This window comes from Leucoraja erinacea, chromosome 16 (genome assembly GCF_028641065.1).
Source record: "Leucoraja erinacea ecotype New England chromosome 16, Leri_hhj_1, whole genome shotgun sequence".
Classification (NCBI taxonomy): Eukaryota; Metazoa; Chordata; class Chondrichthyes; order Rajiformes; family Rajidae; genus Leucoraja; species Leucoraja erinaceus.
Window position 1 is genome coordinate 26,631,415 of NC_073392.1, and position 24,645 is coordinate 26,656,059.

Below are 24,645 nucleotides of genomic sequence, written 5' to 3' on the forward strand. Positions count from 1 at the left end.
CTCCAGTACGCTCTGTGCCGAGCTGCCCTTTGACACAATGCCCTGAAACAGCAGCATTATTATATATAACCGCCTTCTGTGGCTCCAGAGAGCAGGGTCGTTAAAGGTCATGCATGTGAACTCTGCACCCCCCCCCCTGTTTACATGAGATGGGTGTCATTAAATTCTGTTATGAAAGTCACGTCTGTCTGGTTATTAATGGGGATCCTTTGAATCATTTCCAGTCGCTTTACATTTTCTCATGTAAAGCCTCTGGATGTGGTACACTGTGGAATGCTGTATGTTCAGAATGTGTGTGTATATATATATAGATATATATGTGTGTGTGTGTGTGTATATATATAGATATAGATGTGTGTGTGTGTGTGTATATATGTACGTGCGTGTGCGCGTACATATGTGTCTACATTTTATATATCTTTACGCATGCGTACATACGTGTGTTTGTGAGTTTGTTGTGTATCTCTGTATATAAAATATGTATAAAGGTGTGTGTATATAATGTGTGTATACTACGTATACACACGAGGCGCACATATTTGAATGTGTATGTATGCATCTGCACATACATATATCTATCATATTCATACACATTTTATGCACGCACACACAGGCACAGACTCACACGTGTGTGTGTGTGTGTGTGTGTTTAGCCGGTTATTATGTGCTTAGGTTTATGAATGCTGTTGTTTTAAGATGACCTGTTTGGCAGAGGGCAGTTCATTTTCCCACTGTGCTTTCCTCCCAAGGACATTTGTTTCTGATACGCCTTCAACACAAATGAAGCCTGTTCCATCCATCATGTTTCTCCAGCTCTCATCCCCTTCCCCCTCCCCCCATCCCCCTGCAATGTATTCTCCCTCACACGAGCCCATCACACTCCTCCCCTTTTAATTCTTTTGTTGCCGCTGGTCTACGTACAAGTCTGAAGAAGGGACTCGGCCTGATACGCCGACTAGCCATGTTCTCCAGAGATGCAGCCTGCCTGCCCCACTGAGTTACTCCAGTACTGTGTCCATTCTTTACAAATATAGATGTAGCCTAGTCCATCACACAGACCAGACTCCCCACCATCGACTCCATCAGCCAACATCATAAAAGACTTTTCCCACCCCGATCATTCTTCTTTCTCCCCACTCCTGTCCGGCAGAAGGCACAGAAGCTTGAAAGCGCGCACCACCAGACTCAGGAACTGCTTATTCCCCTCTGTTATCAGGCTCTTGAACGGTCCTTCCATAAGTTAGGGTACTGTCCGATTCACTACCCCATTGCGGACATTGGACTCTGTGGAACTGATGCGCTACAATGCTGAGAACTATATTCTGCACTCTGTATCTTCCCCTTTGCTCTACCTATTGTACCTCAGTTTACCTTGATTGTATTATGCATGGTGTTATTGGATTTGATGGGATAGCTTGCAACACAAAGCTTGTCACCGTGCTTCAGTGCACGTGACATTAATAAACCTAAACCAAGGGCCTTTCAAACCCCAAGCATTTTTGAGGGAAAAACAAACTGCTTGAGGAATTCCTGTAAGAAGGGCTTTGACCCAAAACATTGTCTGTCCATTCCCTGAACAGAACTGACTATCTGACCCGCTGAATTCCACCAGCACTCTCAATAACGCTCACTATAATACGCGGAGCGCTGGAAGAACTCAGCGGTTGGGGCAGCATCTGTGGAGGGAATGGTCAGACGATGTTTTGAATCGAGTCTCTACAGGCTTTCAAGGTACAGCACAGAAATGGGTCCTTCAGCATCTCGAGCCCACGCCGACCAACAATCACCCCGTACACCAGCACTATCCTACGCACTGAGGGCAATGTACAGCTCTACCGAAGTCCATTAACCCACAAACCTGTATGTCTTAGGAGTGTGGGGGGAAACCAGTGCACCCGGAGAAAACCCACGTGGTCACAAGGAGAGCGTACAGGCTCCGTACAGACAGCACCCGTAGTCTGGATGGAACCTGGGTCTCTGGCGCTGTGAGGCAGCAACTGTACCACTGTGTTGCCCAGAAATAGCATCATCTTCCAGCAACTATAGTGTCCAGTATCTTCACTGTAATACTTTATACGGTGGCTCAGAATGCTGCTTGTCATTGGTCACGGCATTAAGCGTAAGAGTCAGGAAGTCAAGATGCAGCTCTAGAACATAGACATAAAATGCTGGAGTAACTCAGTGGGACAGGCAGCATCTCTGGAGAGAAGGAATGGGTGACGTTTTGGGTCGAGACCCTTCTTCAACCTCAAGTCTGAAGAAGGGTCTTGACCCGAGATGTCACCCATTCCTTCTCTCCATAGATGCTGTCTGTCCCGCTGAGTTACTCCAGCATTTTGTGTCTTGTCTTCGGTTTAAACCAGCATCTGCAGTTCTATCCTGCACATGCAGCTCCATAAGACTTTGGTTTGGCCTCATTTGTAGTATTGTGTGCAATTGTGATCGGTTCAGGTAAATGGTTAGGAACTGGTTAGGTAAATGGTTAGGAAATGGTTAGGTCAGAAAAATGGTTAGAGGGGTAGCGGGCCAAATGCAGGCAGCAGAGATTGGGTTAGATGGGGCATCTTGGTTGGCATGAATCAAAATCTTCTCTCCCCGTCTAGGTCTCTCACCCCCCACTGTGTCTCCCCCTGCCCCGGGTCTGTGCGAGTGGCCAGACTCTCACACGGACGGTTGTTAGAGAGCCACAGCCGATGTCTAGTGCTGCGCAGCCCTGCCCTTCAGTCCGTGCACAAATCCTTTCCCCTCCACTGCCTCCCCCAGTGCCTCGCTTGCCTGCAAAACGGAGCTTGCTGGCTGGCAGCTGCCCACAGTGTGGCCAGTCAACCCTGAGCAAGGAGCAATTTGCATTTTGCTGTAAATGACAGTCTGCCACATAGTTTATGCAAGGTCTGTCCCCTCCCCCCCCTCCCCCTCCCCCCCCCTCTCCCCCCCCCCCCAGAGGACGAGGGGAGACCTGATGTTGTCCTGCTAACCATGAGGGTCCCTCCCTCTCTGGGGTAGACTCTCTTTCTCTCTAGCCCTCCCCCCATTGCCCAATCCCCCAACTCTCACCCAGATGAGGGGTGATCTTATAGAGGCGTTCGAAATCATGAGAGGAATAGATGGGGGAGGGGGGGGAGCACAATCTCTTGCCCAGAGTTGGAGAATCAAGAAACGGGGTGCGTAGGTTTAAGGTGAAGGCTGAAAGGTTTTATAGGAATCTGAGGGATGGCTTTTTTACACATAGGGTGATGGCTGTATGGAATGAGGAGGAGGAGGTACCTGAGGCCGGGCCTATCCCAACATTTAAGAAGCAATTAGACAGGTACATGGATAGGACTGGTTTAGAGGGATATGGGCCATACATACGCTGGCAATTGGGATTAGATGGGACATGTTGGGCCGAAGGGCCTGTTTCCAGGCTGTGACTCTATGACTTCTTGTTTTCTCTAGAATGTCAGAGGATGAGGGGAGACCTGATAGGAGTCTATAAAATGAGGAAAGGCATAGACAGTCCGAGCCTTTTCCCCCCCTTGAAGGATATATCAAATATTAGGGGATGGCTTTAAGTTCTATGTTTCCAAGTTGAGAGGGGCAAATTTAAAGGAAATGTGAGGGGCAAGTTTTTTTTTAGACAGGGGGTGGTGGGGGCTGGGACATGCTGATAAGGGACGTGGTGGAGGCAGATACGGAAGTGGTATTTAAGAGGCGCATGTATATGGATTATGTGCAGGCAGGTAAGAGTTGGTCGTGGCATCTTGTTCGGCACAGACATTTCAAGGGTCAGTTCCAGTTTTCCATGTTACTCCAGCACTTTGCTTGTTTGACACATAAGGTTTGGGTCGGTCTTTGAGATTTCTTGGCAACAGCAGCACAGAAAACTCACCAGCCAAACACTCCCTCTGTTAACAAAGCCAGTCGAAGCAGATTGACAAGTTGGCAGATGCTGGTGTAATGTTTGATCTGTAAGAAACATCACTCTATCCTCTGCCGATTGTGAGCTGCTGACTAGTAATGGCATCCTTGGACTAAATCCCTGCAGTGTTTTGTAAACTTCTCTCCAAATCAGTTTAAGGAAGAGCTTATGCCACCTGTAGATCCATCAGGACATATAGCTGATTTCTCGTCCTCCATCTCTTTGTACCGCAAACTGTAGTGTCAGCGACACTGTTTTTTAACCATAACCTGACTCCTGAATGAGGTTTTTAGAATGGTAAGGGTGCAGAGAAGGTTTAGTTTAGTGATACGGTGCAGAAACAGGCCGTTTGACCTACTGAGTCCACAGCGTCCAGCGATCACCTCATACACTGTCCTACACACTAGCGGCAATTTACAGAAGCCAATTAACCTCCAAACCCGCCCGTCTTTGGAATGTGGGGGGAATCCGGGGCACCCGGAGAAAACGCACGGGTTACAGAGACAACGTACAAACTCCATACAGACGGCAACCGTAGTCAGAATTAATCCCTTGTCTCTGGCGCTGTAAGGCAGCAACTCGACCGCTGCTCCACTGTGCTGCCCTTAATTTACGAGGATTTTACCAGGACTGAGCTATAAGGAGAGAGGTTGGGCTGGCTTGGACTTTGTTCCCTCGAGTGCAAGAGGCTCAGGAATGGAGGTGAACAAAATCATGAGAGAACTAGATAGGGCGAATGTATAGTCTTTTTAGTTTGCTGTGTCTTGGTTTGCCCGCACACTCGATGCACCGGAGCAGTTCCTGCCAACCGACAATCCTTTTTTCTCTCCTCTTGTCGCATGGTCATCTTTGTGTTCCAGGGGCACCGACTGTGACCGTGACCCTTTCACCATATCCTCCATCCCTCTATGTTGGATTGGTTTTGGATGCAGGATGAGAATGTCCTGTGTGACCTCTCCTGTCTTGGATAATCCCCATCGCCCACAGAGCCACTGAGATCTCGCTTGGTCATATGGGCCATGGAGATGTGTGGGGGGGGGGGCGGACAAAGGTCAAGTAATGTCTATTTGTATCTCAAAGCCTTTCCTATCTGGATCAGCGTGTAATATGACATCCGTCTTGACCCGGCTTAACCCTGTTTATTTTCTGCAATGAGTTTCAGCAGAAAAATCAATACCGACTCGCACTGATATGCTCTAAAGAGGAATACTCTAATCTTGCATGTGGGTAGCACCTAGTTCTGTTAAAGAAAGCACATTAATGGGACCAGCATTTAATGGGGGTGGCACGGTGGAAGAGACCCAGCTTCGATCCTGACTACGGATGCTGTCTGATTAGAGTTTGTACATTCTCCCTGTGACCACGTGGGTTTGCTCCTGGTGGTCTGGTTTCCTCCCACACTCCAAAGACGTACAGGTTTAAGGGCTAACTGGCTTCTGTAAATTAGGGGAAAAAAATGTTTGCAGTAGTAGGCCATTCGGCCCTTCGAACCAGCACCGCCATTCAACATGATCATGGCTGATCATCTAAAAGCAGTACCGTGTTCCTGCTTTTTTCCCCCTCATATTCCTTGATTCCTTTAGCCCTAAGAACTAAATCTAACTCTCTCTTGAAAGTTGTCTCTAGTGTGTAGGGTAGACATAGTGTGTAGGTGATCGCTGGTCGTTGTGGGCTGAAGGGCCTGTTCCCACGCTGTATCTCAAAAAAAATACTTGGAGCAATTTACGGAGGCCAGTTAAACTACACACCCGCACGCCTTTGGTGGGAAACCGGAGCACCCGGAGGAAACCCACGCGGTCACAGGGAGAGCAGGGAAACTCCGTACAGCCAGCACCCGAGGTCAGGATTGATCCCGGGTCTCTGGCGCGGTGAGGCAGCAACTCTACCGCTGCGCCATTGGTGCCTCGCCAATGAGAGGTGTTTGAGATAAACTCCACACAAGCCAGCTGAGTTTTCCACAACTGTGGGAAAGTGGGAAGTGGGACGTCTGGAATGTGGAGAGAGCTGGTTTCTGACCTGCTCTTCATGCTGCCTTGTATGTGTGGCTTAGACACAAAATGCTGGAGTAACTCAGCGGCTCAGGCAGCAACTCTGGAGGAAATGGAAAGGTGATGTTTCGGGTCGTGACCTTTCTTCTGAGTCTGAACCTTCATCAAAGTCTGAAGAAGGCTACCGACCCGAAACGTCACCCGTCTTTTTTCTCCAGAGATGATGTCTGACCTGCTGAGTTACTCCAGCACTTTCATAAGGTTATAAGTGAGCAGAATTAGGCCATTCGGCCCATCAAGTCAACTCTGGCTGATATCTCTTCTCCTCTCAACCACATTCTCCTGCCTTCTCCCCACAACCCCTGGCACTCGTACTAATCGAGAATTTATCTATCTCTGCCTTTAAAATATCCATTGACTCTGACTCCACAGCCTTCTGTGGCAAAGAATGTTGTGTCGATCTTCGGTATAAAGGGGCATTTGCAGTTCCTCCCTGCATGCTTATGTGGCTGTTCTGGTTTGGTGGTTTAACTGGTTTTGCAAGTGTTTCCACTTCTGGCACATCTACAGCTGTTGTTAAGGATATTCCAGTGTCAATGTGTGTGGTGTTGTCATGACCATAACTTCTCCCTGGCTCCATGCCAATTGCTCTGTCTGCTTCCTGTTCATTGTTGTTTTTCTGGTTTCAAAGACATACTTTATTCTGCACTCTGCACCAAAGATCCTATAGCGAGCAAGATAGTCCACTCCTGCTAAACCCAATGGGCTGAGGTGTAGTACGCAACGGAGCAGGAACGTCGGCCATTTCAGTAATCCCGACCCGACTTTGGTTATCCCTCTCGCAGTGTAATCGACGTTGTGGGGGAACAGTTTGTGTTAATAAATTATAGTTCTGAAAATGAGGAGAAGATTTTTACCAAAGAACTTTTATTTTTACGAGGATGTTTCCGTAACCGGTTTCCGTCTCCGCACTAGTATCTTTGCTCCGCTATGGGATCTTTGGTGCGGAGGCGGAAGCCGGATATGGAAATAGGGCCGAAAATTACCCATGAATCTGCCCATGACCGTACTACGTCTTTTTCGTCGAGTGATCTATCTTGCTCGCTATAGAATGTTTGCTCTGCACCTTCCCTTGTGCCCTGCCTATTGTACTCGAGTTTGACTTGGTTCTATTCATGTATAGTATTATCTGATCTATTTGGATAGCCCCATGCAAAGCAAAGCTTTTCACTGCACCTCAGTACACATGACCTTAATAAATCTAAACCTGACCCATTGTATGTGGGTACACAAAAAATGCTGGAGAAACTCAGCGGGTGCAGCAGCATCTATGGAGCGAAGGAGATAGGTAACGTTTCGGGCCGAAACCCTTCTTCAGACTGATAGGGGGTGGCGGGGAGTAGGAAGGAAAAAGGGAGGAGGAGGAGGAGCCCGAGGGCTGGGGGATGGGAGGAGACAGATCGAGGGCTAAGGAAGGGGAGGAGACATCAAGGGCTAACAAAATGTGGGTAGTGTACCTCGGTACACGTGACAATAATGAACCTAAACCCGTACACAAAACATGCACAGATTTTATAACCTGACTTCATATGACATTAAGTTTAAGTGTATTGTTGGCACGTGTGCCAAGGCATGAAAAGCTTTATTTTGCATGCTATATAAACAAATCAGAAAATATTACACATGAATACAATGAAGTCAAACTTAAGTTCAATAGGTAGAGCAAGGGGGAAGATACAGAGTGCAGAATATAGTTCTCAGCATTGTAGAGCATCAGTTCCAGAGACAAAGTCCAATGTCCGTAATGGGATGGTGGTGAATCGGACAGTACCCTAGCTAATGGAAGGGCTATTCGGAAGCTTCCAGTGGAAGAAGCCGTTCCTGAGTCTGATGGTGCGCACTTTCAAGCTTCTGTACCTTTTGCTGGACGGGAGCGGGGAGAAGAAGGAATGAACGGGGTGGGACCGGGACAAGTCTTTAATCATGTTGGCTGCTTTCCTGAGACAGCGTGAGGTGTAGATGGGAGTCGATGGTGGGGAGTCTGGTCTGTGTGTGATGGAGTGGGTTGGGCAGAGCTGTTCCCCGAACCAAACTGTGATGCAGCTCGACAATCTGCCTTCTACGGTGCATCTGCATTCCTGTGCAAGATAGCATGTTACTTCCACACAGTTAAAGATTCACATCAGTTCAGATGTTCTTTTGCACATGATCCGAGCGTGATGATTTCTGTGGACTCCAACCTTCTGTACTCATAGAGTGGAAACGGGCCCTTCCGCTCAACATGCCCACACCGCCCAACATACCCCATTTACACTAATCATACCTGCTTATGTTTGGCCCCAACCCTACAAACATATCCTATCCATGTACCTGTCCAAATGTTTCTTGCCACATCCGCCACAACTACCACCTCTGGCAGTTAGTTCCATACAACCACCGCCCTGTAAAAAAAAAGTCACCCTGCAAGTTCCTATTAAGCACACTGGTGATATTTGGGTCAGGCAGCAGCAATGATTTAAAAATACTATAAAGAGAATGATAGTCTGCAGTGGAAAGAGAGACAGAGTTAAGGTTTCCGGGATTGGAAATTGGGCAGGTTTTCAATTGGTTGCAGAGGGAGTGGTGGGGAGAACAATGAATGTCTTCACCCAAGTCTTCCCACTTTCAAAAGAGGTGTGGGTAGGTGAGTAAAGCCCCTGTCCCACTTAGGAGACCTCAACAGCAACCTCTGGTGACCTTGCCTTCCACCCAAGGTTTCCACGAGGCCACCGGAGGTTTTGGTCACTCTCCCTAAGGGTCGAAAGAGGTTTCCGCATGGTCGAGGCATCATCTAGGTTGCTGCTATTTTTTCATCATGTTTAAAACCGGCCTCGACTAAAAATAGGTTGCTGTTTTAAAATTCGATAATTTTTTTGTCGCAGTCGAAACCAGCTTTCTTCATAGTCGAGGAAGGTTTTCAACATTTGCGTGGGAGGTGGTAGGAGGTTGCTGATCTCCTCGGCCTTGATTTATTTTTTTGGGTCGCGGGCAAGGTCACCTGAGGTTGCTGTTTAGGTCTCCTAAGTGGGACGGGTATTAATTGGCCTCTGTAAATTGCCTCCTAGTGTTGTAGGGAGTGGATGAGAAAGAGGGATAACATAGAACTAGAGAGAATAGAGGGTGATCGATGGTCGGCATGGAACCGGTGGGCTGAAGGGTCTGTTTTCATGCTGTATCTTTCAATAAATCAAAGATGCCTTTTTTTTTTAAAAAGGCACATCTATTTTTTTTTTTTAAAGCCACGAGTGCTGGAGTGACTCGGCGGATCAGGCTGTATCTCTGGAGAAGATCGATAGGTGATATTTTGGGTTGTGACAATTCTTCAGTCAGATGTTGCAATCTTGCGTAGAATACAAAAGTGCTGGAGTAACTCAGCGGGTCAGGCAGCATCTCTGGAGAACACAGATAGGTGACGTTTTGGGACAGGGATCTTTGTTCAGGCTTGTAAAGGAGGGAAGAGGGAGAGAATTCCCAAAGCTGGTGGAGGCAGGCAGCTGAAGGCACTGGTTTGGTGTGGAAATCTGGGACCCTCGAATCAAGACCCTGAAGGGAGTGCATTGAGGCTGGAGGAGTTTGTGTGTTTAAATTTACATTGAAAAATGAGTGTTGTGTTTCTCCCTCTGTCTGTTTCCAGTGGATCTGTCAGGATTTGAACCCAGCACTCGCTGATTTCCTTTTATTAAGTACACTGTTAACATTCTGACAATAAATGATTTGGTAAACACTTGACTGGCCTGTACCCAGTGCACAAGCCTTTTCGACTATGCCTCTGTGTTAATGACAGCTCCATTAGTGGAGACTCTCTTGTTAGCTTGATGTACATGTCATGCAAAAGCCACAAACATCTATCAATTAGGCCCTAATGCAGTTGAACCTCTGACATTCTCTTTTTCTGCTTGTTTGTGGAGTTTTTTTGTCCGTGTGTGTATGGGGAATGAAGCATGTGTGTTTGGTGATAGATTCGTACAGTGTGGCAACAGGCCCTTCAGCCCCACTTGCCCACACCAACTAGCATTCCCCATCTACCCTAGTCCCACCTGTCTGCATTTGGGCCATTTCCCTCCAACCCCGTCCTATCCATGTAACTGTCCAAATGATGTTGCAGATTGGGATGAAAAAGATGTCCAAAATGGCTGGGAGCCGGACAGAGTATCTCATCTCAACTCGGAGGGGACTTGATGTTGGAAGCAGTCATAAGAGTCCTACAGCAGGGAAACGGGCCCTTCGGCCCAACTTGCCTGTGCCGACCAAGATGCCCTACCTGGCTGCATTTGGCCCATGCCCCTCTACTCTACCCATCCATGTATCTTACCGTAGTTTAGTTTAGAGATACAGCGTGGAAACATGCCCTTCAGTACAAAGAGTCTGCGCCGACCAGCGATCACCCCATACACTAACACTATCCTACACACTAGGGACAATTTACAGTCTTTACCAAAGCCAATTAACCTAGAGGCCTGTACATCTTTGGAGTGTGGGAGGAATGCAGAGCACATGGAGAAAACCCACGCGATCATGGGGAGATCGTACAAACTCTGTACAGACAGCCCCCGTGGTCAGGATCGAACCCGAGTTTCTGACACCGTAAGGCAACAACTCCTGCCTGATCTACCCCCTCTGGCCGTTTGTTGCACATATCCACCACCCTCAACATGAGTCTTTCCTCTACTCATTTGCCCGTCATAATTATATGTACTCCTCTCAACCTCAACGTTAAATAGGAAGTCCAACTTCTCCCTGTTGCTGCAACTCTTTAATCCAGGCAGAATTCTGGAAAACCACCTCTGCACCTTCTCCTAAGCCACCACATCCTTCCTGTAATGGGACAACCAGAACTGCACTCAATACTCCAAGTATTGGTGAGGAGAATGGGCTGGAGGAGCACATGGGATTAGAAAAGGCACAACATCCTGGCAGTGTAACTTTAAGAACTGTATGTAACACAGTGTGACCTTTGGAAGATTATTGTACGATACGCCACTGACTGTTTGGGTAAGATGTCCTTCAGTAAAGAACATTCTGTTAGTAACTCTTCCTAATCTCAATGATTGTATGACGTAACCACAGATGGTGCAGTGGGACTGACTTCAGAGATAAACAAGGAACTACAGATAGACACAAAAATGTCTATTCGTTTTGGAGTAACTCAGCGGGACAGGCAGCATCTCTGGAGAGAAGGAATGGGTGACGTTTCGGGTCGAGACCCTTCTTCAGTTTCGGCCCAAAACGTCGCCCATTCCTTCTCGTCAGAGATGCTTCCTGACCCGCTCAGTTACTCCAGCTTTTTGTGTCTATCTTCGGTTTAAACTAGCATCTACAGTTCCTTCTTACACAAGGAACGACAGATGCTGGATTACAAAAACAAAACCCCACAAAGTGCTGGAGTAGTTCAGCCGGTCAGGCAGCATCTCCGGAGAACATGGATAGGTGACATTTTGGGTCAGGAATTTTCTTCTGACGTAGGTTCGTGACCCAAAATGTCAAGTCTCCATGTTCTCCAGAGATGCTGCCTGACCCGCTGGGTTAATCCAGGACTTTGACCATTTTATTTTTGTGAACCAGCATCTGCAGTTCCTTGTGGCCACATTCTAAGTGATAGGTGGATACAGGTGAGAAGGGGTTTGATTGGCAGATGGGTGGACCAAGGCTAGAGATGAAAAGAGAATAAAGGCTGTGAGATACAGAGAGAAGGGGTGTGAAATGTGAAGCTGGAGGAAGGAAATGGGTGGAAAGGAAAGTGGGTGGAATTGCGGGAGACATTGGGAAGGGGGGAAGAGAAATGTATTGGGAAGGGGGGAAGGGAAGTGTTTGTAGGTTAAAAACGGACAATTCAATATTCATACTGTTGGGTTGTAAGCTACCCAAGCGGAATATGAGGTGCTCTTCTTCTTCTTCTTGCGTATGGCGTGTACAGGCTAAAGTTAGAGGACAACTTGTTCTATTTGATCTTATTTGATTGTTGCACGCCGGGTTGATTGCATTCGTCGTGAACGTTGCGATCTACCACCCCAATATGAGCTGCTGTTCCTCCAGTTTGTGAGTGGTCTCCTGCTGGCAATGGAGGAGGCCCAGTACAGTGTAGGAATGGGAAGGGGAGTTAAAATGGTTGGCAACTGGGAGATCCAGCAGGTTTTGGCAGACCGAGCGCAAATGTTTGGCGAAATGATTGCTGAGTCTGCGCTTGGTCTCGCCCATTGATGTAAGGTGGCGTCTTCTAAGATTTGGCTCGCAGGGTCTGGTGGATGTGGTGACGTGAATGAGATCTCACTTCCTCGCCTCGAGCAATGGGCACAGCCTGTACTCGCGACCTGGTGACATAATTGACAAGAGAGCTATTTCTGAATGTGTTGCACAATTCTGTAAAGTCTGCTGAACCATCCTACCAACAACCAGAGAGCTGTCCTGAGCTACTATCTAGCTCATTGGAGACCCTCGGTTTCCGTTGGGTTCCCGGAGGTTACAGGTGGTTGCTGGAAGTTGCAGGTAGTGGAAGCAGGTAGGGAGACTGACAAAAACCTCCGGGAACTGCACGGAAACCTTGGGTGGGGCGCAAAGTCTCCAGAGGTTTCTGTTCAGGTTTCCTAATGGGACGGGGAGAGTAACTCTACCGCAGCGCCACTGTGCTGCCAGAGGCAACTATAGAAGCAAACTACCATTACGACTTTTAAACAACATTTGGACAGATCGATGGATGCGGAGGGTTCAGAGGGATATGGGCCAAATGCAGGTAAAGGAGACTAGCCAGCAGGGGCCAGTTGGGCCGAAGGGCCTGTTTCCAGGCTATACAGCTGGGGGACTCCATGAGAAGTTATGTCACAGCTGAAACAGTTGTTGTCACCGCAGAAAGGATGTGACTGCACTCGAGATCATCGATGGTAATGCCAGGCTTGGGGAAGTTTAGTCATGTGGAAAAATTGCCAACATTGCAGTTGCTTTCTTTGGAACAATAGAAATCTAAAAGGAGAATAAATGAGACGTAAATATTAGGCTTTAGAGATACAGTGCGGAAACAAGCCCTTCGGCCCAGAGTCCACACCGACCAGCGATCACCCTGTACACTACCACTATCCTACACACTGGGGACCATTTACAATTCTACTGAAGCCAATTAACCTACAAACCTGTACGTCTTTGCAGTGTGGGAGGAAACCAGTGCACCCGGAGAAAACCCACGTGGTCACAGGTAGAAGGGACAATCTTCACACAGACAGCACCCGTAGTCAGGATTGAACCCGTGTCTCTGGCGCTGTAAGCAGCAACTCTACAACTGTGCCGCCCCCTTTTATAAATGTATCATTCCCTAGTCTGCACACCAACACCAACCTATTTCCTATTCACCTGTTTGGGCGGCAAAGTGGCGTAGCAGTAGAGTTTCATCCTCACAGCGCCAGTGACCGGGTTCAATCCTGACTACGGTTGCTGTCTGCACTGTCTACCTTCTCCCTGTGACTGCGTTGGTTTTCTCCGGGTGCTCCGGTTTCCTCCCACACCCCAAAGATGTGCAGGTTTGTAGCTTAATTGGCTTTTGTACACTTACAAATTGTCCCCAGTGTGTGGGATAGTGCTAGCGTATGTTAGTTGGCGTGGACTCGGTGGGTGGAAGGGCCTGTTTCCCCCCTGTATCTCAAGTCTATTAATTCTAGGAGAGAGAGGGTTGGCAATTTGAAGTAAGTCCTGGATAGCAAGGAGCTGCCAATGAGAGGGTGGTGTGATTTGCAACCTACTACTTATTGAGGAACTGGGTACAAAATCACTCACCACCACCGTTCTCTGGGAGGGGGGGGGGGGGGGGGGCAGATCTGGAACATTGTTTATCTTCCTAGTACGACCCCAATGGGCATTTAATTATTATCTTCTTGAAGTGAATAATTGTCTGTGATTTGTGGCCTGTTGTAGCCTTTCGACTTGATTAAAAGATACAACATGGAAGCAGGCTCTTCGGCCCACCGAGTCCACACAGACCATCGATCACCCAGTCACACTAGATCTATGTTATCCCACTTTCTCATCCACTCCTTACACACTAGGAGCAATTTACAGAGGCCAATTAATTAACCTACAAACATGTACGTCTTTGGGACGCGGGCGAAAATTGGAGCAACCGGAGAAAACCCACGTAGTCACAGGGAGAACGTACAAACTCCACACAGACAGCACCCGTGGTCAGGATCGAACCCGGGTCTCTGGCGCTGTGAGGCAGGAACTCTACCACTGCACCACCGTGCCGTCCCTGTCCATGTCCCTACTAATTAAACCAAGAATCTTTGCACATTTGTAACTTCCTTATCTTGCTGTGCAGCCAGCGATTTGTACGAGCAGGTATTCATATAATTACTGGCATGTTGCCACTGAAGCTTTGTTACTGGATTCAAGATCCAGACACCTGGATAAATTGTCTGGAGATGTGTTCGAATCCCACCGTCGCTACTAGGAAAACAATTTGTTAGATAAACGGGAATCAAATAGTGCAGCCACTGCTGAACTTGAAATGTTGCCAGGACTTGTGGGCTTGAGCTAACGGGAGAGGTTGGGCAGGTTAGGGCTTTATTCCTTGGAGCGCAGGAGGCTGAGGGTGATCTCACAGAGGTGTATAAAATCATGAATGGAATAGATAGAGTGAATGCACAGAGCCTTTTACACAGAGTAGGGGAATCAAGAGACAGAGGTGAGAGAGGAATCTGAGAGGCAACTTTTTCACACACAAGGCGGTCGTATATGGAACGAGGTTGTTGAGGCAGGTACTATAACAACATTTAATAGACACTTGGATAAGTACATGGAGAGGAAAGGTTTAGAGGGACTTGGGCCGATAGTGGGCTGGTGCGACTGATGTAGATGGGGCATCTTGGTTGGCATGGACAGATTGGGGTGAAGGGCCTGTTTCCACGCTGTATGACTTTTATGTCCCTCTATGACTATTTCAAGTTGAATTTATAATCAAAAATGCTTTTGTTTAAGCAAAATTATATTTTGATATACGGTGGCGCAGCGGTAGAGTTGCTGCTTTATAGCACTAGCAGCACTGGAGACCCGGGTTCGACCCCGACTACAGGTGCCGTCTGTACGCAGTTTGTGCGTTTTCCCCGTCACCACGTGGGTTTTCTCCAAGATCTTCGGTTCCCCCTACACTCCAAAGATGTACAGGTTTGTAGGTTAATTGGCTTGGTAAATGTAAAACATGTCCCTAGTGTGTGTAGGATAGTGTTAATACGGAGGATTTGCTGGTCGGCGTGGGCCAAAGGGCCTGTTTGCATGCTGTATCTCTAAACTAAACTAAATATCTATGTGGAGAAAGAACTCCTGGTTTAAATCGAAGGTAGACACAAAATGCTGGAGTAAGTCAGCGGGACAGGCAGCAACATTGACTTCTCTAACTTCAGATAGCCCTTGCTTTCTCCCTCTATCCCCTCCCCCTTCCCAGTTCTCCCACCAGTCTTACTGTCTCTGACGACATTCTATCTCTGTCCCGCCCACTCCCTTGACATCAGCCTGAAGAATGGTCTTGACCCGAAACATCATCCCATTCCTTCTCTCCAGAGATGCTGCCTGTCCCGCTGAGTTAAACTAAATATCCGGTTGACTGATGTTCTTGAGGGTGAAAATTAGTTGTCCTTGGCCCTGTTGTGACCATGAGATCCCTAAGGAGCAGGAGGAGGTCATCTGGCTCTTTATCCTGATCCACTACTCGTTCAATCCTCTGTCAAGACAATCCTGGCTGCAATCCTTGACTCCAGAATCACAGTGGCAAACTAGTTGACTGTAGACCTTTCTGGCAAACAGCTCATGGGAAAATTAGGAAGTTCTGCTAATGAAGCTACCAGATTCAAAGATAGTTGCCTCCCCATTGTTATAGAGCAAGACAGCGCGGAAACAGGCCCTTCCGCCCAACTTGTACATGCTGACCAAGATGTCCCATCTCAGCTAGTCCCGTTAGGCCCATCTCACTCTAAACCTTTCCTATCCATGTATCTGTCCGAGTGTCTCTAAATGTTATTATTGGACAATCCTTATCTCACATCTTTTTACTTTTCATGCCTGGCCTTTATCCGACCGTAAGATGCTGGAGCAGAATTAGTCTATCCGGTCCATCGAGTCTTCTCCGCCATTCAATCATGGCTGATCTATATTTCCACTCAACTCCTGCCTTCTCTCCATAATGTTTGACGTTCCCTTACTAGTCAAGAGCCTGTCAATCTCTGCTTTAAAAAAAAAATACCCAATGACAACGAATTCCACAGATTCACCACCCTCTGACTCCAAGATGAAATTCCTCCATCTCCTTTCTAAAGGTACGTCCTCTATTTCTGAGGTTGTGCCCTCTCGTCCTCGACTCTACCACCAGCAGACATGTCCTCTCTGCATCCACTCTTATCCAGGCCTTTCATTATTCGGTAGGTTTCAATGAGACCCCCCCCATTCTTCTAAACTCCAGCGAATAGAAGCCCAGAGCCATCAAACTCTCCACAGACCCGATCACATCAGGATCATCCGCATTAACGTCCTCTGAATTCATCTGCCCATCTTAAACCCCCCCCTGCCTGTATCTATAATCCACCAGGCTTTGTCCTGCCCCACTAGGCTGAAGGCTGCAGTTAGCAACTCCTCCGCACAATCAGAACATAGAACAGCAAAGCACAATAACAGGACATTCGGCCAACATTGTACATATATGCCGACCATGAAGCCAAGATTAACTGATTTCCATTGCTGCAAGTGATGCCTATTTGTCCATTCCCTGCATCTCCATGTGCCTGTCCCAAATCCTCTTAAATGCCAATCTTACATTTGCTTCTCCTAATCCGACCCAAAACGTCACCTACCCATGTCCTCCAGAGATGCTTCATGACCCGCTGAGTGACTCCATCGCTTTGTTTTTTGTCTTTGTGTTTTTTTATAAACCAGCATCTGCGGTTCCTTGTTTCTCCACCCTCGCTTAAAAATGGGTTGATTTCAAAAGCCTTCCCTCTCTCAATTATTTATATGAACCTTTTGATGGTTGGTTTAATGCCCCTGCTGGTTGCTGGAGATCTGGCTGTTGGGAGGCAGATCAATAGAACAGCATACTGCCGGCCAGTTTAATCTCCAATATTTTCCTAATGTTGTCAAAGCCAATTGTCCTCTTGGGCACCTGGCCAAACATGGAATATGTTTAAGAGGGAGAGGGGACTGTGATGGGTCCTGTTACTGTTACACAGTGGAGAGACATGAGAGGAATAGATTGGATAGACACAGATTCTCTTGCCCAGAGTAGGGGAAAATAGAACCCGAGGGCATTGTTTTAAGGTGAGGGTCGAAAGCTTTAATAGGAACCTGAGGGGCAATTTTTTCACACAAAGAGTGGTGGGTGTAAGGAGCGAGCTGCCAGATGAGGTGGTTGAGGCAGGTACTATTGCAACGTTTAAGAAACATTTAAGGGCCTGTCCCACTGCACCAGGTAATTCAAGAGTAATTTTCCCCTGATTCAAACTCGTACAATGTACGTAGCAGGTCCGTAGGAATTCGTGGATGTCCCGTAGCGGCTCGTACGAGTAACGGTAGGTACTCGGGAAATCCGGTAAACTCGTGACGTTTTTTTCAACACTGAAAAATGTCCACGAGTAGAAAATACTCGCGATGAAAAAAACTGTTACTTTTTACTCGTACGAGCCGCTACGAGACATCCACGAACTCCGTGCATTGGACAGGTTTAGAGGGAGGTGAGCTAAACAGCAGGCAGGTGGGACTAGTGTAGATGGGGCAAACACAAAATGCTGGAGTAACTCAGCGGAACAGGCAGCATCTCTGGAGAGGAAAGGGTGACTTTTCGGGTTGAGTAGAATAGGGCATGTTGGTTAGTGTGGGCAAGTTGGGCTGACCAGCCTGTTTCCCTTCTCATCCCCTCTCAACCTTCTAAATTCCAGTGAATACAAGCTCAGTCGCTCCATTCTTTCATCATATGACAGTCCCGCCATCCCGGGAATTAACCTTGTGAACCTATGCTGCACTCCCTCAATAGCAAGAATGTCCTTCCTCAAATTAGGAGACCAGGTGTGGTCTCACCAGGGCCCTGTACAACTGCAGAAGGACCTCTTTGTGCTCAAGGTTCCAGCACCGGCTGTTCTTTGTGTCTCCAATAAATGATGCTGACCTGAATATACTTCCTCTAACCTCACCTGTAGTGTCCAGTGTTGCCAATGTGGGCTCTTGTACATCGGCAAGACCAAACCTATACTCGGCAACCCATTTTGCTGAACACATGCTCGGTCTGCCGAGGCCTGCTGGTTCGCCCGGTTGCTAACCATTTAAACTCCCCCACCTATTCCCAGATTGACCTTTCTGTCCCGGGCCTCCTCTAATGCCAGAGTGAGGCCACAAGCAAATTGAAGGAACAGCACCTCATATTTTGCTCGGGCATCTTATAACCCAGCGGTACGAACATTGAATTCTCTAATTTTAAGTAACTTCAATTTATACTCCCCTCAACTCTCCCTCCTTGCCCCCCCCCGCACCCCTCGCCAACCTCCTCTCTAACCATTTTCCCAGTTGCACAGTTCTCCACATTGTTTCACTTGAGATCACACCTTCCCCAGCCAACAATGGACCTTCCAGGCACCGACCTGCCTGTGGTCATTTGTGGCCGGCCCTGATTGTCTCGCCACCAGCTCTTTATCTCGCCCCCCCCCTCGACCGGAAACGCCACCTATCCATGTTCCCCAGGGATTGCTGCCTGACCCGCTGAGTTACTCCAGTACTTTGGGTCAACCACCAATTCCTCTTGACTTCAGGTCAATTCAGCAGGGGTCAAAGTTTATTATTGTCACGTCCACCTGAGATACGATGCAAAGCTTTTCAATTGCGTGCTATCCAATCAAACCTTCCGGAGGCGCCGCAAACATGTGACAATAAAGGCGGGGTGCTGGAGTAATTCTGCGGGATCTCTGGAGGACACAAATGGGTGACTTTTTGGATCTAGTCTGTGTGATGGACTGGGCTACATCTACAACTCTCTGCAATTTTTTTTTCGTGGGAAGAGGTCGCAGTTTAAAATTCTCCTAAATTGAAACTAGAGACGAGAAAAAATTTGCGAGCTCCCCCATTCTTGGAAGCTTCTCGTTCTTACCGATAGCTGGGAGACGGAGATTTCTCCTGAAGTGCAGCGGCAGCAGAATTTGACTCTGCCTTGCTCTGCAGTGAACTCTGGGCTCGATTTTTATTGAGTGTTGCCGTGACATTGCCTCTCAGTCCCTTGGGCAAGCCTGGTTCTCATCTGCTTCCTTGACCGGAAATAAATGTGATTATTTATAGAACGTCGACGAGGATTGATGCAGGATCGGGCTTCATCCATCAACCTGCTACATGTGTGTGCTTCACAATGTGTAGTGATCACCGACTCGTAATGCTAATTCCCCTTGACTTGTCTGCCTGCCAAGATGCCCGCAAATGACTTTGACCCTCTCTATCGCTCTAACCTCCTCCAGCCCTTTGTTCCTCTCAACATCACTCCTCCACATAGGAAACACCTTGTCAAGCTGGAAAGGGTGCAGAGAAGATTTACGAGGATGTTGTCAGGACTCGAGGGTCTGAGCTGTAGGGAGAGGTTGGGCAGGCTGTGACTTTATTCCTTGGAGCGTAGGAGGATGAGGGGTGATCTTATAGAGGTGTGTAAAATAATGAGAGGAATAGATCGGGCAAAGTCTCTTGCCCAGAGTAGGGGAATTGAGTACCAGAGGACATTAGTTTAAGGTAGGGAGGGGGGGGGGGGGGGGGGGGGGGGGGGGGGGGGGTGGGGGGGGGGGGGGGGGGGGGGGGGGGGTTGGGGGGGGGGGGGAGTGGGGGGGGGGGGGAGAGAGTGTCTCTAATTATCACGCATGGGTAACTTTTTTGCACAAAGGGTGGTGGGTGTGTGGAACGAGCTGTAAGCAGAGGTAATGGAGGCAGAGACTATCGCAACGTTTAGGAAACATTTAAACATTTAGGTACATGGATAGGACCGGTTCAGAGGGATATGGGCCAAATGCAGGCAGGTAGGACTAGTGTAGATGGGTGATGTTAGTCGGTGAGGGCAAGTTGGGCCAATGGACCTGTTTCCATGCTACATGACTATGACACATATTTAGAGATACAGCAGTCACAGGGAGAACATGCAATCTCCTTTTCTCTCTTGACAAATGAATCAGATCTCTGATAATATAAATTAGAAGTTACTTAGAACAAGAAACCGGAGGGAAAGAAAGAGAGAGAGAGAGACAGCATGGAAACAGGCCCTTCAGCCCATCGAGTCCACACCGACCATCGATAACCCGCTCGCATGAATTACCCAACTTTTGCATCCATTCGCTACACACTAGGGGGCAATTTACAGAGGTCAATGAATCTACAAACCTGTACGTCTTTGGAATGTGGGTGGACACTGGAGCACCCGGGGAAAACCCACACGGTCACAGGGAGAATGTACAAACTCCTTTCTCCCTTGCTAAATGAATAGGAGCTTTATTCTTTTTAATAAGCCTACGCTAATATAATCTCAACTTTATTCTCTTCATATTGTCAATACCCACAGATTCTCCTAGTCCCCGAACAAGAGGGGCAATTTGCAGAAGCCCTTACAGCCTTTAAACATCATCATCATATCTATTTCCACCACCACCACCCCTGGCATTGTTCCAGGCACCCACCACCCTCTGTGCAAAGTTAAACTAATCCTGTCTGCCTGCACGTGATCCATATCCCCATTCCCTGCTTATCGTGCACCCCCCCTCCTACCCCCTCCTCCCCTCCCCCCCCCTCCCCTCAACCCCTCCTCCTCCCCTCCACCCCTCCCCTCCTCAACCCCCCCTCCACCCCTCCCTCCTCCCCTCCCCCCACCCCTCCCCTCCACCCCTCCACCCCTCCCTCCCCCCCCCTCCACCCCCCCCCCCTCCCCCCCTCCTCCCTCCCCTCCCTCCTCCACCCCTCCCTCCCCCCTCCCCCCCTCCCCCCCCCCCCCCCCCCCCCCTTTCCCCCCCCCCCCCTCCCCACCCCTCCCTCCCCACCCTCCCCCCCTCCCCTCCACCCCTCCCCTCCACCCCTCTCCTCCACCCCTCCCCTCCACCCCTCCCTCCACCCCTCCACCCCTCCCCTCCACCCTCCACCACCCCTACCCTCCACCCTCCCCTCCACCCCTCCTCCTCTCTCCTCCCTCCACCCCTCCTCCACTCCACCCCTCCAACACCAGAGGTCAGGTTTGAACTTGTGTCTCGGGAGCCCTAGTTGTGGGCTGGGTGTTGCCCCTGGTGATCCGCCTCTAACTCGTCTCTCCTCTGCTTCTAGCTGTGGCCGTCTCTGCTGCGGGGAGGATGCCCTAGATGAGGAAGGGAAGAGCGAGCGTTCCTGCAGCCTATCCTTCCTTTGTGCGGCGGCCGATCGGGCTGGGGAGCGAGCCATGAGGTGGGTGCGTGGATGCGTCTGCTGGGCTCCGTACCTGTGGACGGTGGTGGCCGCCGTCAACGCTGCCCGTCCCCTCCTCCTCACCTTCAACATCTCGGACACCAGCCTGACCCACCTGGCGGTCCACCAGGGCACGGGCGTGGTCTATGTGGGAGCGGTGGATAGGATCTACAAGCTGGCGGGCAACCTGACCTTGCTGAGGTCCCACGTGACGGGTCCGGTGGATGACAACGAGCGCTGCTACCCTCCACCCAGCGTGCAGTCCTGCCCCCACCCCCTGGCCCTCACCCGCAACGTCAACAAGCTCCTTCTCATCGACTACACCCAGAACCGGCTCATCGCCTGCGGGAGCGCCTTCCAGGGCATCTGCCAGTTCCTGCGTCTCGATGACCTCTTCAAGCTCGGGGAGCCTCACCACCGCAAGGAGCACTACCTCTCCAGCGTCAACGAGGCTGCCACTATGTCGGGGGTGATCATTGCCGGCCCCAACGGCACCAACAACAAGCTCTTCATCGGCACCCCCATCGACGGTAAGTCCGAGTACTTCCCCACCCTCTCCAGCCGCAAGCTGATGGTCAACGAGGAGAACGCGGAGATGTTCGGCTTTGTCTACCAGGACGAGTTTGTGTCCTCCCAGCTGAAGATCCCCTCGGACACCCTGTCCAAGTTCCCCGCCTTTGACATCTACTACATCTACAGCTTTAGTAGCGAGCAGTTTGTTTACTACCTCACCCTCCAGCTCGACACCCAGTTGACCTCCCCGGATTCCAGCGGCGAGCAGTTCTTCACGTCCAAGATCGTCCGGCTCTGCGTGGGCGACCCCAAGTTCTACTCCTACGTGGAGTTCCCCATCGGCTGCCTGAAGGATGGCGTGGAGTACCGTCTCATCCAGGATGCCTACCTGGCCAAGCCGGGCAAGTATCTCGCCCGCTCCCTGGGCATCTCGGAGAAAGAGGACATCCTCTTCACCGTCTTCTCCCAGGGCCAGAAGAACCGGGTGAAGCCTCCCAAGGAGTCGGCACTTTGCCTTTTCACCCTGAGGAAGATCAAGGAGAAGATAAAGGCGAGGATTCAATCCTGCTACAAGGGGGAAGGGAAGCTCTCGTTGCCATGGCTACTCAACAAGGAACTGGCCTGCATTAATTCCGTGAGTACCAGACCTTGACTAATTTCCAAATTCCACATGGGATTCCTATCACACCTTAGAGACATGCGGGTCAGTTTGGTTTAGTTTAGAGATACAGCGCACAAACAGGCCCTTTTGACCCACGGAGTCCGCGCCGACCAGCGATCCCTGCACACTCACACTATACTACACAATTTACAGAAGCCAATTCGCTTACAGACCTGCACATCTTAAAGCGCCCGAGACCTGGGTTCGATCCTGACATCTGTATGGACCTTGTATGTTCTCCCTGTGGGTTTTCTCCGGGTACTCCAGTCTTCTCCCACACTCGAAAGATATACAGGTTTGTAGGTTAATAGGCTTTAGTAAAAAATTGTCCCGTGTTGGATACTGCTAGTGTATGGGGATCACTGGTTGGCATAGACTAGGGGGGACCAGGGGGCTGTTTCAGCATGTAAAGTAGTCAAAAAGTCTAAATCTGTACAGACAGCGCCCGTAGTCAGGATCGAACTCTGTTCCCTGGTGCTGTAAGACAGCAACTCTACTCCTGTACCACCCATCTATGATTTCTCCCATTTCTTGCAATCTCGAACTAGAGCTAGATGTGACCTTTGAACCTTGTTAACCTTTTGCTAGTGACCCCATTTCCTTAACTTTGCACTTTGCCCCTTGGCAAACCCAAACATCCTAATTACAGTGGTGAGAGCTTCATTCATCCTTCTCTACAGCGTTCAGGTGGAGAATAGACTAGTTTAGTTTTGAGATACGGCGTGGAAACAGGCCCTTCGGCCCATCGAGTCCACGCCGACCATCGATCACCCGTTCGCACTCATTCTACATTATCCCACTTTCTCTTCCACTCCCTATACACACCAGCGGCAATTTACAGAGGGCTAATTAACCTACAAACCTGCACGTCTTTGGGATGTGGGAGGAAACCCACGCGGTCACAGGGCGAACGTGCAAACTCCACAGGCACAGACAGCACCCGAGGTGAGGATCGAACCCTGGTCTCTGGCACTGTGGGGCAGCGCGCCTACCAGCTGCGCCACTTGTGTTTGTTCAATAATTTGTCCCTGCGCCTTTGAAGTGTAAAATGTCCCCTTAACTATGATTCTCATTAGGCTGCTTTCAACAACATCCCATTCGACATTCCTCCAAAATGTTTTCCGACGGTGAAAACAGATTCTCCATATCAATCCTTCAGGAATATTGACGCATTATGTTTAAATGACTCATGGTCAGAGGATGTGATGAGATGACTGTGCAAGCATCACATGCAGGGAGTTGCTCGAGTTTAGAGTAGAATAGAGGAAATTCCTGTCGTCGGATTGTCTGTGTGTGTTAATTTACCAAGCCCAATGGTGATTTATCGTCACGGGTGTTAAGTGTAAACGCACAGTGAAATTAGTTTTGTTTCAGCGATACAGTGCAGAAACAGGCCCTTCGGCCCACCAAGTCCTTGCTGACCTGCGTTCCCCGCACATTAGCACTATCTTACATACAAGGGACAACTTCCAATTTCCGATTAACCCACACACCTGTGCGTCTTTGGAATGTGGGAGGAAACCGGAGCACTCGGAAAACCCACGGGGAGAACGTGAAAACTCTGTACAGGCAGCACCTGTAGGCGTTTAAGAGGCTTTTGGATAGGGATAAGGGACATATTTAAAGGCTTTTAGATTGGCACATGGATATGGAGGGATATGGATCACGAGCAGGCAGAGAAGATTAGAAGAAAAAACAAGGAACTGCAGATGCTGGTTTACAAAAAAATGATACAATGCTGGAGTAACTAAGCGGGTAAGGAAGCATCTGTGGAGAACATGGATAGGTGTCGTTTTGAGTCGGGACCTTTCTTCAGGCTGTGAGAATAGTTTAACGGCATCATGTTCGGTACAGACATTGTGGGCCGAAGGGCCTGTTCCTGTGCTGTACTGTTCTCTGTTCTTTGTTGTTCCCTAGCCTTGGCAGATAGCAAGCCTGTGTGTTTTTTTTTTAATCTTTGCTACTTTTGTGAACTTTATAACCAAAGTATTTCAACGCTATTACAGCCTCACAGACTGTCTGCAATCTTTGGCGTCGATTTCTTAGCTTGCATTGTTTTTCACATCCTTACAGAGTTCATCTGTGATGAGACATGGGTCTGGGCTGTGTGGAGTTACCCTGGACTTGAGCCCTGGAAGATG

The 24,645-nt window shown here is 49.0% G+C and overlaps 1 protein-coding gene across 1 annotated transcript in view; it reads left to right on the plus strand.

Annotated features, from left to right (window-relative positions):
- LOC129704688 (plexin-A1-like) overlaps positions 1 to 24,645 on the plus strand; it is a 225,537-nt gene that overhangs the window by 30,190 nt on the left and 170,702 nt on the right. Inside the window, 1 exon segment of the mRNA XM_055647980.1 lies at positions 21,214 to 22,477. Coding sequence (XP_055503955.1) covers positions 21,326 to 22,477 — 1,152 coding nt within the window. The 5' untranslated portion in view covers positions 21,214 to 21,325.